Genomic DNA, 18,608 nt, shown 5'->3' with positions numbered 1-18,608 from the left:
CTATTCCTTTGAAATCGCTGTGAAATTAAGGTGTCAGGAGTTCAATCTCGTGAGATTGTGAGGCTGTTATAAGCCTCTTGTTTTTCTTTTATAAACCAGATGTTTTTACATAATCTATTTTGCATGTATGAGGTTACCTTTGCTATGTATGTGTCTAATTTAACTACCTCCATGCTTATTATGCACAGCTCCTTTAGATTACTGTAATAAGGATAACAATGAAAAACAAATGGATCATTTTAATCATCTTCTCAATAGATTGCATGTGGGAACTTTGGTTTCCATTCTGCTGGTTTAAAATATGAATAAGTCTTTCTCTTTGACAGACCCTCTGCTTTTGTTCATTTATTTCAATGCAGGATATACAGATGACTGTTAATACATGATTTTACAGAGAAACATCTTCTTAATTCTTTCAATTTAACGCAAAGCAAATTCATTTTGAGTTCACAGCAAATCATTGAGGCCGATACCTTTATTCTATTCCTTTAGACATGTATCTGGCTGTTATAATGGCAGTCTTCAGACATTTTTGACAGTCATTTACAGTGAAATTAGTTCTTACTGCGTTGTGGAAACAAAACCAACAACAGAGCAATGAGCTGGTCTGCCTTTCTGTCTGTCTGTCTGTCCGTCAGACTTCATGTTGGCTTGCCTCCTCTGAAATCCCTCTGCATATCAATGACTTCATGTCAAAACAAGTCCCAAATCCTCCGCTCTGCTGTGTGTGCGTGAATGAGCGAAAGTTAGAAGGAAAAGAAAATCTTGCAGGGGTTTGTGCACACATCTGTGAAGAGAGCATGGAGAGAGGCTGCATGTGTGTGTGTGTGTGTGTGCGTGTGTGTGTGTGTTCATGTGTTTGTGCATATCTGTGAGCCTGACTGACTGTCTATAAGCCTCTTTACATAGACTGAAGGTTAAAAGTCCAGTTTCTCACTGATCATATTCCTGGCGGGCTGGTCAAGTGCAGAGAGAGCCGCCGGTCAAGGGAGAAGAAAGCAGAAAAATGAAAGTATGTGTGTGTGTGTGTGTGTGTGTGTGTGTGTGTGTGTGTGTGTGTGTGCCGGAGACATTTCAACATCTCAGTACCTGCTCTGTGAATTTTATATGTTCTGGCAAAGCAAGAATCACACATAGATCAAGCTAGAGGATGAGGCAGAAACCTGAGAAAGTCTAAAGCTGTGTTAGCCCACCGACAGTCTACAGCCAATGTTGCTCAATTTCAAAAGATTACATCCAAATGTTTTAATGTGATGATGTGCAATCTTCACACCTTTATTGTCTTCTAAGTAGCTATGACACTACCACCTTAACATATGATCACAATACATTTTTTTTATTATCATAGTTTTATTTCATTGTTTATTTAACAATACACAATATATTTATGGCACCAGATTTAACTTAAAGACATTTTTTTATTTCCTTATAGGGAATATGACCTATCATAAATCATTTATCATTACATATCACAAAGAATTTGCAGATTTGTTGAATAAAAACAAACAAGTATATGTACATATACTTTGGTCTGCACACATTTCAGCCCTAAGACATCAAACTAAAAAGATACGTCATTTTTTTGTCACAATAACTTCAAATTTGCCATGAGATCAGGCTTATTATCCACCTCAACACCATACAACAAAAATGTCAAGTTAAAAGATGACATGTCCTCGTAAAAATACCACTTTTCCTTTTCTGGGGTGCGCATATTCGCAACTGCACCGTATGTGCTCTACTAGAAACCTGAAATGATCAGCAGCAAGTTATTGTGCAGTTAGTGGTGTTGTCAAACATTTGCAGATGTATTCTGCTCACTCTTGTATTTTCCTTTTGTGGTGATGAATATCACACCTGATGCTTCACTTAACTTTTAACTTTATGTTTTTAATACTGACTTGTTGTGTGCCTGTACTGAACAATCAAAACCAGTTGATTCATTTATCATTATTTATCATTTAGTCCTTTTTCACAGCTTCACCTCTTGTGATTAATACCCCACTGATGGTCTATTACAGGGGTCAGCACTTAGGTTCAGGGCCAGATTTATTCAGCACTGTGGTTTAAATATATGTTTTCGTTTGTATAAAACAAGGGTTGTATCTGAGGGCAGATGTCATAATCTCCATTAATAGGCTAATCCACACACAATAAACAGTAGCCTGCTTCATATATGGTTGAAGCTGAAGAACTGTTACTGACAAGTTCTGGTCATATAGGATATATCATGTTATGTACCTGTCTAAGAGGTTACAAGCTCATGTTTATTGGGATTTACATGAGCCTTGTGTTTACATTTCTATCTACCGCAGGTTTATGAAGAGTCATGTAAAAATTTGATGCAATCTATGAGAGGGAAAACTCCAGTTCAGCTTTCGTTAGGGAGCCAAATATTTCTGTGTGTATATATATATACGTTTATGGACATATAACATAACAAATAGCGGCCCGTGGGCCAAATCTGGCCCTCCACAAAATTATGACATATACTATTATGTTATATAGATTTATGTACAGGCAGCACAGTGGTGCAGGGGTTAGCACTGTTGTCTCATAGCAAGAGAGTTCTGGGTTCAAACCCACCAGCCGGCTGGAGCCTTTCTATGTAGAGTTTGGATGTTGGATGTTCAGTCTATCTTCAGGTGCTCTAGCTTCCTCCCACAGACCAAAAATTGGATCAGGTTACTCAAAATTGCTCGTAGATGTGAGTGTGAATGGTTGTTTGTTGTGATTGATGATGGTGGTGATTGATGTGATTTCTCGCCCAATGTCGAGCTCTGCGACTGGCTCCAGCTCCTCTGCAACCCTGTGAAGGATAAAAGAAGACGGATGGACGTTTATGTGCATGAATTAATTTGATGGATTAAGATGTTGCACCTTTAATGAATTTAATCCAACTGACTACCCAGTAACAACCAGCCAGAAGTTGCTGTGTGCAGAGGTTGTTTCAGGTCAGCTGTAGCTCTCAGCTCCACCACTGTGCGACGCTGTTGAAAACACTGGGAGCTCAAACATCAACACAAACACCTCCCAGGCTTCGAAGACAGGAAACTGCCTTTGTTGACTCGGCAGCTGTAGAAGAGCAAGATGTCTTCCCTGGACGTGGAGGATTTCATTCAGCAAAACAGAGCTCTGGCAGAGCAGGTAGAAAAGTTTCGAGGCTACTGGGAGAGCGACAAACACTGGAAGCCGAGGAGGGAGTTCATCCTGCGGAACATAAACGACTTCCAGTTCCAGCAGCTGGACCACCTGCTCTCTCTGTCCATGGTCTGGGCCAACAACGTCTTCCTCGGTTGTCGGTACGTAAACACAACGTGTTTTCACGACCACCACACTGCAGTGCGTGTCTGTAATTTACAGAAGTGAAGTTTATTTAGTGTAGCACCTTTTTACAGAGCAACGTCACAAAGTGCTTCACAAGAGTAGGATTGTTAAAAATAAGAAAATTTAAAAAAAGTAACAAATAAACAAACTATAAAACACAAGCAACAGATAGCACGGGGCCAGTTTGAATAAATGAGTCTTCAGATCACATCCCCGGTGTTACAAATGAACTGGTTTTCCTGTTAACTGGTAACATTTGTTTGTAAATACTTGATAATAATTATATATCACTCATAATTTCGTAGACTAGACTATCCAATCTGATTGATTCAGCTTATTGATGGTTTATGGAGTTCAGTGAAACTGGCAGCAGAAATATTCTTAACCATATTTTGATATATTTTCTTCAAAATACCCCCCCCCCCCCCCCCCCCCCCCGTGATGTTACGTGATTGTAACATCTGCTGTCATAATGAGAGACTCCCGACGTTTACACAACAAACGTAAGCAGTTAACAGGAAAACCAGTTGATTTGTAACATCGGTCATATTGTGCACCAACTTAACATTACATGCCAAAAAAAACCCAGTTTCTTTGTATTCTTGTATCAAAATCCAATCATGTTTTCTTCCTGTAAAACAAAATATAACCTGTACTTAGGTAGGCTTGAACCAATCAATAATATCATGATATCCACCCATCAATCAATCATCAAACCTTTAGCAGCACAGAGAGATTTATTATGACAGGCCCACTTTTTAACATTCAAATCAAATTCCTCCCAAACTTATGTCCTACCTGTCTCCTGTTTCACTCAGAAATACGTCACGATATGGAAGTTAGATACTCTCGAAATGCTATTTCATCTGGACTTTAAAGGTGTCATCAGAGGGCGCAGATCATAAGTCTATAGGAAGAGTGTTCCACAGTGTCAGAGCCACGATCACCTTTTGTTTTTAGTTGAGAGTGAGGGACAACCAGTAAGCACTGGTCAAAAGACCTAAGTGACCTACTGGTGATATAAAGATGGAGCAGTTCACAGATGTACACGGGTGCCTGACCATGCAGGGCTCTATGTACCCTGCATAAAACCTTAAAATAAATCCTAAATTTGATGGGAAGCCAGCGTAAAGATGATAAGATGGGTGTGACGTGAGTCGTCCTGCTGGACCTGGTCAACAGCCCTGCGGCGGTGGCGGTCTGGGCCATTTGTAGACGATCCAGGGACGACTTGCTGAGGCAGGTGAAAAGGGAATTGCAGTAGTCTAGACAGGATGATATAAAAAATCTCCAGCTCAGGTTGTGATACAACAGACCCGAGTTTGACAGTGTTTCTCAAATGGAAGAATCATATCCAGGTCAATGATTATATATGTTGTACCAAGTACAGCCTGATCAAATATAACACTGAGATTTCTAAGATTAAACTGTACAGCTGAAGAAAGGGACCCAGTACACCGAGCAACCTATGTTGTCTGAAGCTAACGATAAGGGCCTCGGTCTTATCTGCGTTTAGCTGCAAGAAGTTGACAGCCATCCAGATAATTGTGCAAAACAGAGACATACAGCTGAATATCAATATCTAAACAGTGATATGAGATACCTTTTTAAATTTGCTAATAATATGACTTAAGGGAAACGCATACAAAGCAAGTAGCGTAGGACCCAAGATAGAACCCTGAGGGACACCACAGGAAAGACGGGACCGAGCGACACAGAAAAACTTCTATCTGAGAGACAGGAGGAGAACCAGTCCAGGACGTTCCCAGAGACACCAACCCACTGCCTGAGCCTTTCAATCAGGATGCTGTGTTCTACAGTATCAAAAGCTGCACTAAGATCCAGCAAGCAACAGCATTCACCCCACATCAAATCACATCATTATGTCATCAGAGACTCTGAGAGGAACCGTTTCAGTTTAATGCTTCTGATGGAAACCAGATTGGAATTTATCTTAAATTTGTCTGAATTTATCTAAATTGGTGTGTGCAGTCAAGACAGCAGTGAGCTGTCAACAACTTTCTCTAAACTTTATAAAGTCCTATAGTTTTGTGTTGCAGTTTCTTGAGATGGAGAAGATGAACAGCTCACTTTATCTACAATTAATATGACAGTAATGACTTTAATTGAGCTGTTAAGTTTAACTGAGATACATTTACCAAACTAATTAGTTTAGTCCTCACCATTGAAGCCCTTTCTCGTCTAAAAGTGAAACATATTGTTTTAAGTTACTTGTAATAAATTGTGAATCTCGCCTTTGTGTGGCTTCTTTTTAAATGTTTTCACGTGCGGCGTCTTCTTCATCTCATGCTTGTGTTATAAGCTGTCATGAGCTCACTGCTGCCCCCCTGTGTCTGTAAAACAATTAAATAAATTGGTGCTGTTAAAGGACAGGTTCACAATTTTTTCAAGTCTGTCTTAAAACAATATTCAGATGCCCAAATGAACACTGAAATGGAGTTTTCTTCCTATAATCAATAGTCCTGTTCATACTGGCCATTACCTTCATAATGCACTTACGGTGTCAGCGATGGGGGACAAAATCCACAGTTGTCCTTCTGTGCAAAAATGTATTTAAAAGTTTATCTGAAGCTAATATGACGCTTCAAGTATCTTTGAAAGTTAAAACCTTTTTTAGTGCCAAATTCCCTCCTTTTGTTACCATCGTTCCACTGCAGCTGAACAAGGAAACACTGTCTGTGAGACTGTAACTGTGGAAGATATCCGCTTTATTTGACAATCTCATATGACTGAAACTAAAACTAACGAAAGTTTTTAATATATTTTTGCTCAAAATGAGAACTGTGGATTTTGTCCCCTTTCACTTACAGTATAAGCACATGATGAAGGGATTTTTTCTAATGCCCAATATGAGCAGGAGGAATGATTACTGCAAGCTAAAGCTATTTTAATGTTCATAGGGGCACCTGACTGTTGTTAAGATAGATGAAAGTGAACCCATCCTTTTATGTTTTTAATTGCACCTGTGCTTTTCCTGCTCTCACATGTCTAAACGTCTGCAGTGAAAAAGCTCTCTTCCGGCTTTTGGCTTTAAAAAAGTACTGATCCGATACCAGTATTTTTTTTTTTTTCTTTCCCTCAAAGGCTAAAAAAAAAAATCTTCTTCAGAGCGGTATGGATCCTTTCATCTAACAAGAAAGCCACATGTCTTGGCCAAAACTGTTTCTCTAAGTTTTGCACATAGTCTCATCAGTACCAAAACACCAGCAAGTACTTTTAATGTGTAATAATTACTTCATAAATTAACATCCTGATCATCAAAATTATAATCTGTTCATTTTCTGTTGATCAGTATATCTGCAGTTTCACTGATATTTGCTTTCTTACTTGTTTTTCATGTTATCTTATTATAAATATTATGAATCACAGATGAATTAAAGATGCTTAATAATTGTGCGTCACCGTGTTGACATAATATTTCTCGTCTCTGACGGCAGGTATAGCTCAGAGCTCCTGGAGAAAGTGAAGGAAATGGCGGAAGGCATCGATGTGGAGGACGCACCGGTCTTCAAGACAAGAGATGAGATTATGAAAAAGCAACAGGTGTGCACACACACACACACACAGGCTTACAATACTGTATATGTTCTCATATGTTGAGAAAGTTCTTCATGTATTCCTCTCTTACATCACAGGGTCGATGACCAGCTCGGGCGAATCGTCTCTTCTGGTTTTATCTGATCAGCGACTGAAGACTGGAGGGACTCGATCGTACAGGCTGTGCTTGTAACAAAGCTTATCACGTTTCTACAGTTTATTACCATCATACATTGTTTAATACAGATGTGAATGAGTGATACTCAGATTTTTAGGCTTTTATTTGTATTATCATGACGTCACAAGAAGCTGTCGGCAGTGTGGGAACTTCACTGCTCCACTATCTCTATGCATGATTGTTTTACATTTTTTTAAAGTGTACTGATTGTTTTTAGTACTGTTTTTATAATAAATACAGATGGAAGATGACACTGGATCTTGTCCTAATGTCTGAAGTAGAATAAAGGACTTATTATTATTCAGTGCCGTTTCAGATTTTCTGTGAGTGGATAAACAAATTATTGGCATAACTTTGGTTCTGTTGTCGCTGCTTCACAATTCTCAGACAAATCGTAGCAGCTGTGAGGGGAAAAACCAGGGTGCTGCTTCCAAAAGAGGTGTCGAAAATGGAACATTGGAGCATTTTTCTGTTATTTTCTCAGCTTAGGGTTGTTTTTCTACACCATATATATATAAAACTTAATCTTCTATAATTGTACCTTTGGAACAAGTACAATGATTATGTCGAATAAACAGATTGAGTTGCTTTATTTAATAATAAAACAGAGTAACTAAAACAGAAAAGAGCAAGAACTGTCTCAAAGTCTGAAAAATGTGTTTTATTATGTTTATACAGCATATTGTTATAAGTATACACTTTTTTTTTTTTAAATTCACAAAATTTTGTAACGTATCCCTTCTGCTTATTAGGTGAAATAAATCACTAGTCACAATATGACCTTTACTGTCTTAAAAAAAAAAAGAACTCTTATGATGACTGTCTTCCATGGATTATTTAGCTGTAATTGGGCAGCGTTAAGTCATAAATTTATACTCCTCAAATGGTCTTTTAACTGGGTATCACATACAAATAAAATAAAAAAGACAAAACGCAGGCGTGGAAAAAACAACCTGGGCCTTTGGGGAAAACAGTTGATGTCATGTGACCTGCATCGGAGTCTGGGCTCCTCAGCGGCACGGTTTGCTCTGTCGATCCCGTTTTAAACTGCTGTCATTTACAGCTGAGAACAGGGACCGGCTTTCATCCTCTGCTTGTTTGTTAATTTGGATTTCAGCTGTGTCATTTTAAGAGAAGGATCAAAAGCACAGACACTTCATTCATGCTGTCACACGTCACAGGCGACACAGTCTTTTTGCTTTCTGCGGCGGGTGAAATTAGAGAAAAAGCATGTGGGCGCGAGAGACTACGATGAGCTGTCAGGAGGAGGAGGAGGAGGAGGAGCTGTGAGAAGTAATAAAAATGTGTATTATAGAAAATAAGCAGGATATAAACAGCGTAATGTTTTGTAAAACTAAACCAGGCAGCTCAGTAATACTAGATGGGATCATGATGCAGAAGTACACCCAACTTCTAGGTGTATTTAACAACTTCATGCTGATTGCAGTTGTCTTTAAGGCTGATGTACAGAAAAATTAAAATGATTGAAATGAATACAGTATTTCCTCAGTTCAGCCAGGGGGGGATTCCCTGCACCCCACTTTGGGATTCACAGTCCAAGCTTATCCTGTCCTCTCTATCATCATCATCATCATCATCATCATCATCATCATCATCATCATCATCATCATCATCATCATCATCATCATCATCTTCTACCTTGGAGCAGAAATGATTAAAATAAAAAATAAAAAAAGCTCAGAACCAGCTTGCCAGGGAGCCATGATTCATCAGTGCAAGGGAGACTTGGCGCTGTTGCAGCCTGTGACGTCTGCGAGCCTAAAATTACAGTGTCTCTTAAAATAACAGATATGGTGGGACAGACCAGGAATTGTTCTTTATCATCAGCAGCGTATGTGGCCGATTTGAACGACAAAAGATACCCGCTCGAAAAAAAAAAAAAAAAGGTGTTTTCTAGGTTGTTAATCCTCCTTTGCTTTTTCAAAACATTTCTCTGATTTGGTCATCAACCTGCTCTTTTTCCAAACAGCCAAGTTGTGTGCACACCAGCAGACAAAAAAAAAAAAAAAAAAAAAAAAAAAAAAAGAAAGAAAAATTTACAAAAAGAGAAGAAGAATCTGTAAAACTCAAACACTAACAGCATCAATCCAACCAAACAACAAAGATATATTACAAATTCTGTTAGCAATAACTTATTTCACATCATGCAATAAAAAAAAAGTAAAATTAAGGACAAGAAACACAAATATAAGATTGATTTCCCCTCCCTCATTTTCCTCAAAATGTATTGGCAAGCAAGTTAATGTCCATTCTGATTTGGTTGTTCTCTGGATCTTTTTTTTTTTTTTTTTTCAGGGTGGCACTTGAGTTCTTCTGATATAGTTGCTGTTTTTTTTTTTTTTTCTTCTCGATGAGGTAAAAATGAGAGAATGGAGTACTCTGGGATGATGAAGAGAGGTTGATGGAGAGGAGGGAGTAGAGAGAGCGAGAGGAGCTCAGACGTCCACCCAGCTCTGCTCCACGATGGCCGTCACCCTCTTCTCGTACTCCCTCTTGTTTTCCTGATAGAGCTGTGCGGCCTGACTGTTGGCTGGGCTGTTGGGATTTGGCTCGTCCAGCAACGACTGTGGAGAGAGGAAAAAAAAAAAAAAAGTGATGAAATAACCAGGACAGATTCTCTGGATGAGGTGAAGTGATAATAAATGTACCTGTATGCAATCAGATACACACAGATCTGTGCATCAGGAATATTATTTCTCGTTTTTTATGATATCTGATGTCTTTTCTCTTTCTTGGGTTTATTAAAAAGAACAGAAAAAAGGTATAAACATAATTTAATAATTGAAATAAGACAGGATGTTCATATGAGATGCTTGGAGTGCAGTAAAAATTAAATATATACATCCAAATGCAGACCAATCTCTTGTTCATCATTCTCAAGACCTACGCTTCATTTTATTGTACAAATCTGGACGGTAGAAGAAATAGTGAAGGTTTTTAATCATCTACAGTGGATTATTGGAAAAGAGTTTTAATTTATCTCCATCATAATTTTTTAATGCAGGAAAACCTCACTGAGATTAAACATTTATCTTTTTTTTTCAAGAGTATCCTGGTCAAGATAGGCAGATATGTAAAGTACATGACAATATCTGAATGAAACTGCAGTTATAAATCATGAATAAAATCTCCAATACAAATATAAACCGTTTCTTCTTAAAGACAACTTAAAACTACACGATCGTTGTCTAAATCCCAGAATAAGTGGAATAAAACGACCAGTAACATTTAATGAATGAGACTAATACATGTAGATACTAAAATATATAATTTCTGGAATCATTCTCTATCATTATATTGTGTTCACATGCGCATTAGTTATAATATTCCTTGTATTTCAAATCAGGCCGATGCATTCATACATGCTGCTTTGCGTATAGACGCAGGCAGTTAAAACAACCGACCTGGATGGAGGTGAGTATGGACGAGACATCGTATGTGGGGCTCCAGCGATTCTGAAGGATGTCTAAACATATACTGCCATCTGCATAAACTGGTAAACAGAGAGAAAACACGTTAAAGCTTCAGACCACAGAGATCAGCGTCACAACATAATGTCACTGAGATTAAATATCAAGACATTTAGTTAAGATTGAGTGTATAAAATATCTGGAACAGATGCTCTTTAAAACAAACGCTGCAGGTGAGTCCAGTTTATTTAAAACTAGCAGCATAATTCAAATCATTCATTAGTCAAAATTAAAAACATGCAAACCTAAAGAGTCGAATCTGCAATCGTAGCCAAATGCAACACTTGTTTTACAACTAGCCTCAGCCTTCTATAAATAAACTTCATTACGAGGCGGGGAAGGAGATGAACGGGAAGGAGAGAAGGAACTTTAAACTGTAAATTTGGCATATTCAGTTTATACACCAATAACTGAACTGTAAAACATAGAAGTCAGTTATGAATATTTAAAGGTTTTAAGAAAAAAAGAGGGACAGACACTTTTTTTTCTATTTTCCATTCATGATTTGAAAGCGTGCTTGTGTGTGTGTGTGTGTGTGTGTGTGTGTGTGTGTGTGTGTGTGTGTGTGTGTGTGTGTGTTGTTCTTCTTACCATTTGGATGAAACATTCTGGAGACAAACCGAACTGTGGGAGGCTTGTTTGGGTACTCCTCTGAAAACTCTATCAGAAGCTTAAACGTTCCTGCATATATATAGACCCAGAGGGAGAGAAAGAAAGGGGGGGTGAGGAGGGGCAGGCAGAAAGGAGGAGAACGACAGACAGACAGACAGAGAGAGAGAGAGAGAGCAATGGGGGGGGGTGTGCGCACACGAGTCATTTTGTGAGGAGAATACAGATGTGAAGGCTTGAGGAGGTCAGAGAAAGCGAGAGAAACAATTACGTTACTAAAAATACCGCCGGCTCGAGTAAAGGGAGAAGCTAATCCTTCACCGTGGCAGAGATGTCGACTCTGCAGGCTAAAAAGGAGAACGAAGGAGGGAGATGACTAACAAGAGAAAACAATAAGCCCTGAGTCAGCACTTCTCATGCCTGACCTATGTCATAATTACAAAGCAGAAAAAGTGCACCATTGTGTGAATGTCCCTGAAGTGCAAGTTTGTTGCCAACTGAACCTTAAACCCCCATCTAATCAATGTTCAGCTACTTAATTACTGGGCTTCATGTCAGTTATTTAAAGAAGCAATTAAGACATAATTGTGAGATGTACAGATTGCACACGCTATGACTTGATAAATTATAAGCGCATATCATGTTTTTCTAGAAAATTAAAACAAAACGAGACAGATGGCCCTGTCTGTCTGCCTTCATCTACGACAACACTTTGCCAAATATAACCAAAATATAAAGAAATCTGTCTTTACCTTATTTAAATTTGTGTCAGACATCTTGAAAATACTGCAGAGGTGTGAAACACTTTGTTGTTTTAGCTCATTCAATAATTAAATGCAGTAAATCAGTGATTATGGAGGTCAAAAGAGCTGACTTGCAGCTTTAATTTGAGTGTTTTAAATCCAGATTGGGTGAAAAATTGTGGGAATTGTTGATTATTCAATACTATTATTCAACCATATTGCCTTTATCACTGTATGTACTGTATGTTAATTATGGAGGCTGTGCATTTTTCCCTGTAAAACGTTAAAATATTTTGATGACGGAGCGTGTACATACACTCATCCAATCAAATGTGACACGGGGCGAGCAGCTAACCCTTGTATTAAACCACACCTGACCGCTAGCAAAGTGATGTCATAGGAGGAGGTGTGTGTGTGTTCGGATGTCAGTTGGAATAAACTTTGTAACTGTGGTTGCCGCCTAATTATTAATTTCTCCTTCATCCTCCGCATCCTGATGTAACAGCGTGCGGTTAGGCCGACAGTCCTCTACATCTCTGCGTATATCACCGCCCAACTTTTGAGCGATCCAATCAAATTCGTAGGATTGGATTTAAAGCCGTCTCGTGACGATTCCCCACTTGCACATGTTCCGTGTCGCTTACTGAAGCTGAAGGCGCTCTAACTGATGTTTCACAGCTCTTTAAACTCACTGTCATTGTAGATGAAATGTGTTTGAGTAAAAGAGCCAAAACCTCTGGAAATGTATCACTGCCCACATACTCAAACTGGACAGTAAGTTAATTTAATGCGAGTCAACTTGTTATTACATGGGAGGGAAAAAAACTGCAATTATTAGAAGCCTTAAATGTAGTTCTTTCAAACTTTTTAAAAACCCCTGGGAAACCTGTTTGTAATAATTTATCTGTGTAGCAATTTGTTAAAAACATCCATTTAAAGGTTTGGGGATGTTTTTGAGTGTGTAATTTTGTGCTTAGTGAGATTGATTACTTGTGTTTGTAACCCACTTTCACACTTTTGCCCTCCATATTTTTTAAAAATATATGACACACTGTTCAGACGGCTGTAATAGATGTATTGGATAATGAAACTCTACAATAATAACAGTGCAAGAGAAAGTTAAATCAAATCCAGAGGAGCTTGGATAAATGTGCTCCCACCGAGACCGCACGTTATGGACGAGATAAATCAATATGGAGAACTTACCGTCTTCGAATGGTGTTCCCACAGGCCTGCAGAAAGACAGAGAGACAGAAAACCAGAGAAATGAAATTATTTTCCCAACTTTCAAAAACATCCACACTGCTACCAACAAGGCCTCGGCTCGGTAGAAAACATCGTTACCGTGTATCCTTCAAGGACTCGCTCTACGGAGACACCAAAGTCTTTATTTACTCAGCTCTTCACACTCTCTGTGTAAAAAAGGAGCCAATTAAAACAGTTGGCTTCGTGTTGTACATTTCTGGCAGCTTCTCCTTTTGACTTTGAATTAAGTGAGGTACTATTAGCAAGTCTATTTATACTTTAAACCCATGTGTTTTACTCTGGGTTTGTTTTGTTACACCTTGTTGCTCCTTTGTTGATTTCGATTACTTTTGGCTACCCAGTTTGTGTTCTTGGTGCTCATTTATTGTTATTTTTTTGGTAGTCAAAACAATACAAGTACTTCTCTATTCAAAAAAAACAAAAAAAATCATGTTCCTTCTTGCTTTTTTCATGAGTCATTCTCCTTTCAATTGCACCTTTTACTTGAGAGATATCACAAATCTGAGGAAAGTCACCATTTCGATATCTGTACTTCTCCCCCCTTCCCTGACCCATCACCTCCAGCCACAACAACGTCTCTCCGCCTGTCCTGCCATCAAACACCTGCTGATTCTCTACTGATTTTTTCCAGGCTGCTCTGTGCTGCAATCAGAGCTGTAATCAGAAATTTTTTTTTTTTTTTTTCCTTCTTTTAAAAAAAAAAGCAGGAGACCGAGAATGAAAAGGGGTGCGCTGAGGGAATCTGTGCATCACAATCGCAGTGGTACAGTAAAGACAGCAGGGTGGAGTTGGATTTAGAGCATGACTCACCCAAAAATAACAGCGTTCCAAAGCATGATGTTGTTCTCTGACGGTGCGCCGCTCACACCGGTAGGAGGGTCTTCTTGAAGTCTAGATAAGACGGAGAGAAAGGGACACGAGGGAGAAGAGGGGGCAGGGGACGACGGAAGGACGAACAAGAAAGAGAGGAAAAAGAAAAAAAAGTGAGGAACACGAAGACAGCGGTAAACAAGGCAGAGAGAAGGATAGAAAAAAAAAAGACAAAGACAGAAAACAAAAAGGAAAGATGGGGAGTCAAAAAGAGACAAACAAGGACAGAAAGAAAAAAATGATGGCGAGGGAAAAAAGAAAGAAGAGACACAGGGGAGAGAAAAGGCAGAAAGAAGAGGCAAGGATGGGAGAGAGCGTGAGGGTTTTAATTAACACCTTGACTGCAGGATAATTATCAGTCATAACACGAACTGCTGTATCAACATGACTTCAGTAGACAGCAGGGCTCGCAGGATCAACCGCACACTGCCCCGTCCTGCCGTCACATGTCAGTTTACATAAGCTATACCATTAACGCTCGTCTCAAACGCTACTGTACTGTGACCGTGTCCTCTGTGAGCAACAAAGCCCTGGTGGACTTGACCCCGAGAGCCACTGAGCTACAGTCGAACTTCACCTGAAATAACTTCTGACAAAACGCTGTCGTCAAGCTACCCGGATGACGCACAGACACATAAACAAACCCTGAAAGAACGGAGAGGTACCCTCATGTTTATTTCTATCAATAAAATGTTTGTTTTGTTGCTCTCCCTTGCTGATCTATGTGACACACTGATGACACAACTGACGCCTGGTGTTCATGAAAGGTTCTGGGTTTGTTTGTTTTTTTAAACTAGGATAAACTACCTGGTGCAGAGGAAGTGATGCGTTTTATATCTGCAGCAGCAATGCTGTTGTTAACCAATTGATTGTTCGATCTATAAAATGGCAAAAAAACAGAGAAACAGGTTGATTAACTGTCTCCGAAAAGCCTGTGATGAAACCTAAAATGTCTTGTTTTGTTCCGCCCAACAGTCCACAACCAAAAAGATATTCAGTTCACTATCATACACCAGAAAACATTCATATTTAATAAGCTGGAGCAAGAGAAGTTTGGCATTTTTTCTTAAAAAGTGACTCAATCAAAAATGAATAGATTAGTTTTGATTAATAGTTGACTAACTAGACTAATAGTTGGTGATTCATTTTCTGTTGATCAACTAATTGTTGCAGATTACAAATCACGGTTAAAAGGTTTTTTATTTTAAAAGAATATAACATCTGAACAGTGACGTATGAAGACGTCACTTGGAACTTTTGTTGAGCATTTCTCTTTATTTTTGGACATTTTACAGCCCGAGTGATTCATCAGACAACCCAAAAATAATCATAGATGGATTAATCATTCTTGGAAGGTATCATTAATGGATTAATGAATAGCTTAAATCATTACTTGCAGCTCCACAAAGAAAACCTGCCTGAAGCTGTTTGACAAGTGATCTCTGGAAAGTACAGTACAAAGATGCCACAGCAACAACTGCCTAGCAACAAAGGATGTCAACAAATCAAAACAAATCAAAAATAAGTTTCAGACAACAGCCTCGGGTTTGTTCAATTCCTGATCAGTGTAGCATATAGAGCAGGTTTCCAGTGAATCGGGCCCACGTGACAAATAAAAACAGTGTGTTGAAATGAGCCTCACACCTCAGAGTAGACTGGCAGATCCCTTCCTCAAACTCCGGGTGCTTTATTGAGTACACAGTAAAAAGGTCTTACATCAAATCGCCGATGCATGTAGGCCAAGTTCAGGATCACCACAGACAGACTATTTAGGCCTACAATCCCACGCCTAGTATAAAAGCTGGTTTAATAAGAGCTTACAGCTATAAAACAAGGTAGGCTGATTTGTACGTCTGTGTGTGGATCCATGTCTAAGTCCCTAGCTGCAGACAGACCCGCTGCAATTAACCTCATTTACCGTAATCTGCCTGAGCTCTCTGCTGGTAGAGGGATGCTCCACTGAACTTCTCCTCTAGACAGACTCATAGTTACTTTATTTTACTCCTAAACTGGGGATTACTGACCAGTTTGCGGGCAGCAGATTAAGGGAACTGCTGGTTAAGTCTAATGGGTTTTTTTTTTTTTTCATATAATAATTTAGAGATTAAACAATTGGTTGATTAATCAATAAGTCTATTGGCAGAAAATTAATTGGCAACACCTTTTCTCTGTTTTACATCTTTATAAAGTGAATATCTTTGGGTTTTGATTGGACAAAACAATACATTTGAGGACATCGTCTCGGACCGAAATAGACATTTTTTCACTATTTTCTGACATGTTGCAGGCAAAACAACTAATCAATTCATCTAGAATATAATTGGCTTAATAATAGATCATCAAATTAACTGTTAGTTGCAGACCTGTATAACTTCTGTTATCAATAAAATACTTAAAAACAGTGTGGTCAAGGAAACCCTCCACATCACGCAGTCAGTTCAGTAACTGACGTAGCTTACTTTCATTTCACTTAAGTCTGCAAGAAATTCTCTCATTTAGTGAAATCAAACGTCCAAGCTCACAGACTGACGAGAGACACACAAACACTCAATACCAGCAAGTCATAAAATGTGCAAAAAACAAATCTAAGATTGGCTAAATGTCAAAGTATCTAATTATCAACCTAAATCAGTCTAGCTAAATAGCTGCTGTAAGCTATAATAAAGCTGAATCCTCACTAAAATACTGTTCAGAGCAAAAACGGTCAAAAAAGAAACCGGAAGTATTGAAGAGTGAGGTGATACTTGTGGGTTGTACAACTTCATCGCCTTCAAAAGTTATTTTGAAAGACAGAAAGTGATGCTTTATTAAGTATAATCTGAGGAAATGCTATACAAAAAAGCAATATAGTTCATTTAACAGAACTACAAAAAAAAAAATCTTATTAGTGCTGCTCTTTAAACCCCTAAGTGTCATTTCACATGTAAAGTACTGAGCCAAAACAACACACGACAGTGTTGCTGTTAGAATAATTACACACCTCAGTTTCATGACACACATTGTGCAAATAATTTGACTTAGAGATCAAACAAGAGAGGTTAGGCAATATCACGCTAGACTGAGTTCAATCAGCAAGCCTTGGCGTGGACACGTCAGGCTGATCCAGGAATGTGCCATTGTTTTTTTCCTTGCCTCAGTGTGTTACAGTTTACCACCTGGGGACTGGCACAGCAGAGTAGAGTTACACTGACACCTTATCCGCCCTGCTTCAACGGCTGTTCTCAGCAGAGTAGCTTAGCATCTTTTTTTCCACTGACTGTTTTGTGTGTGTGTGTGTGTGTGTGTGTGTGTGTGAATAACACACAAACACATATACGGTAGGATGCCATATGGAGCATGGCAACAGATTGAGAATAGCAGGTAGTACAAGGTGTGATTGTCCCAGGAAAACCTAAACATGCTCCTCACAGCAGGAACTTAATGATAACCATATACGAGAAGAACATTGAGAGTGATTAAATATACTGATTTAAAAAGAGAAGCACTAAGAAGAAGTGGCATGCACAAATCTAGCCATCCTAAATTTTAAAGGTGGATCACCCCCTGACCCCTCACACATGGAGTTGTGCAACACCTGCAAGCCACGTTGCTACCAGGGAAGTATAAAAACCATAATGTTAGCTGGCTGGTTAAATTTAGTGCCTTTTTAGCAGCAGGATTTAAACCTACAGCTTGCAGACTGAACGGAGTAGTTAAGATAAATCCTATCTCATTTAGTTTCTAATCAGGGGGATGACAAGGGGTTCAATAAATTGTCCAGAAGTCTTTTGATCCGCACCTCAGGTAACCTCAGCTAGCTAAAGTTAAACGAAACAACAGGAACATACAAACTGGGCAAAGAAAAAAACAGAAAGACTAACCTAATGATATTCCCTGGGTACAAAACACTGCACACAACAAAACTGCCTTATTCAGATATCGTCTATATAGCATTTAAGATATCTAACTGTGTATTGTCAATCCTACAGACATCAGCTGCAGAGACAAAACGTGTAAAATAACGAATGTTTTCCGCAGTAGCTCCAGTCTGTCTTTATATTCAGTTTCTTTTCACGAGAAGCTAAAGCTAAAGCTAAAGCTAAGCTACCGACAAGCTTCATCGGCTAACGCTGCTAACAGTTAGCTGCACACACAAACACAGAGAGATGACTGCCAAAACGTAGCCGTACCTTTTAAAATCTCTCATAAGCCGTCTCCTCGCCGGGGTCGACATTATTCAAAATGTTTTTTTTAAACTAAACCAGGACCATAAACCGAATACGATCTGAAACCAAATCCGGTGTTTCTTCCGCCTGTAAGCCCCTTTTCTTCTTCTCTCAAAACAACTGGCTAGCTCGCTATTTATGGTGACGTCGGTTGCTTACAGTGCTGGCCAGCAGAGGTACAGCCCCTTTTATATGCCACAGATAGGATGTCGATGTAAAACATGTTAATCAAAACGCTTATCAGATGAAAATCAACTATATTTCTGTTGTAACCTTGCCCAATATTTGAATAAAACACTGTTTTATCAGAATCAGAAACAGGTTTATTGCGAACTAGGTTTTGTCATACAAGGAAATTGGC

At 38.9% G+C, this 18,608-nt stretch overlaps 2 protein-coding genes across 2 annotated transcripts; one reads left to right on the top strand and one right to left on the bottom strand.

Annotated features, from left to right (window-relative positions):
• The first annotated feature begins 3,043 nt into the window (after window positions 1-3,043).
• cdkn2aipnl (CDKN2A interacting protein N-terminal like) lies at window positions 3,044-8,291 on the top strand. The gene is made up of 3 exons (XM_044370312.1): window positions 3,044-3,302; window positions 6,786-6,891; window positions 6,984-8,291. The coding sequence occupies exons 1-3, from the start codon at window positions 3,091-3,093 to the stop codon at window positions 6,990-6,992; spliced, it is 327 nt and encodes a 108-aa protein (XP_044226247.1). The 5' UTR covers window positions 3,044-3,090; the 3' UTR covers window positions 6,993-8,291.
• Window positions 8,292-8,808: 517 nt separating this feature from the next.
• ube2b (ubiquitin-conjugating enzyme E2B (RAD6 homolog)) lies at window positions 8,809-18,404 on the bottom strand. Its single transcript, XM_044370311.1, has 6 exons — window positions 18,212-18,404; window positions 13,983-14,063; window positions 13,113-13,138; window positions 11,146-11,235; window positions 10,489-10,577; window positions 8,809-9,648 (listed from the first exon to the last, which is right to left on the bottom strand). Exons 1-6 carry the CDS (start codon window positions 18,253-18,255, stop codon window positions 9,520-9,522), a joined length of 459 nt encoding a protein of 152 aa, XP_044226246.1. The 5' UTR covers window positions 18,256-18,404; the 3' UTR covers window positions 8,809-9,519.
• Window positions 18,405-18,608: the final 204 nt, after the last annotated feature.

This window comes from Thunnus albacares, chromosome 13, assembly GCF_914725855.1.
Source record: "Thunnus albacares chromosome 13, fThuAlb1.1, whole genome shotgun sequence".
Lineage (NCBI taxonomy): Eukaryota > Metazoa > Chordata > Actinopteri > Scombriformes > Scombridae > Thunnus > Thunnus albacares.
Note: the sequence above shows the minus strand (reverse complement) of the source record. Positions and strands in the feature narration are given on the sequence as shown.

Bases quoted from the DNA above. Each gene is read 5' to 3' on its own strand.
- cdkn2aipnl (XM_044370312.1), top strand. From the start codon at position 3,091: ATGTCTTCCCTGGACGTGGAGGATTTCATTCAGCAAAACAGAGCTCTG. The intron at 3,303-6,785 runs GTACGTAAACAC...CTCTGACGGCAG, and splicing joins AACGTCTTCCTCGGTTGTCG to GTATAGCTCAGAGCTCCTGG.
- ube2b (XM_044370311.1), bottom strand. From the start codon at position 18,255: ATGTCGACCCCGGCGAGGAGACGGCTTATGAGAGATTTTAAAAG. The intron at 13,139-13,982 runs GTGAGTCATGCT...GTCTTTCTGCAG, and splicing joins TGGAACGCTGTTATTTTTGG to GCCTGTGGGAACACCATTCG. The intron at 9,649-10,488 runs GTCGGTTGTTTT...CTCTCTCCACAG, and splicing joins CCATACTCACCTCCATCCAG to TCGTTGCTGGACGAGCCAAA.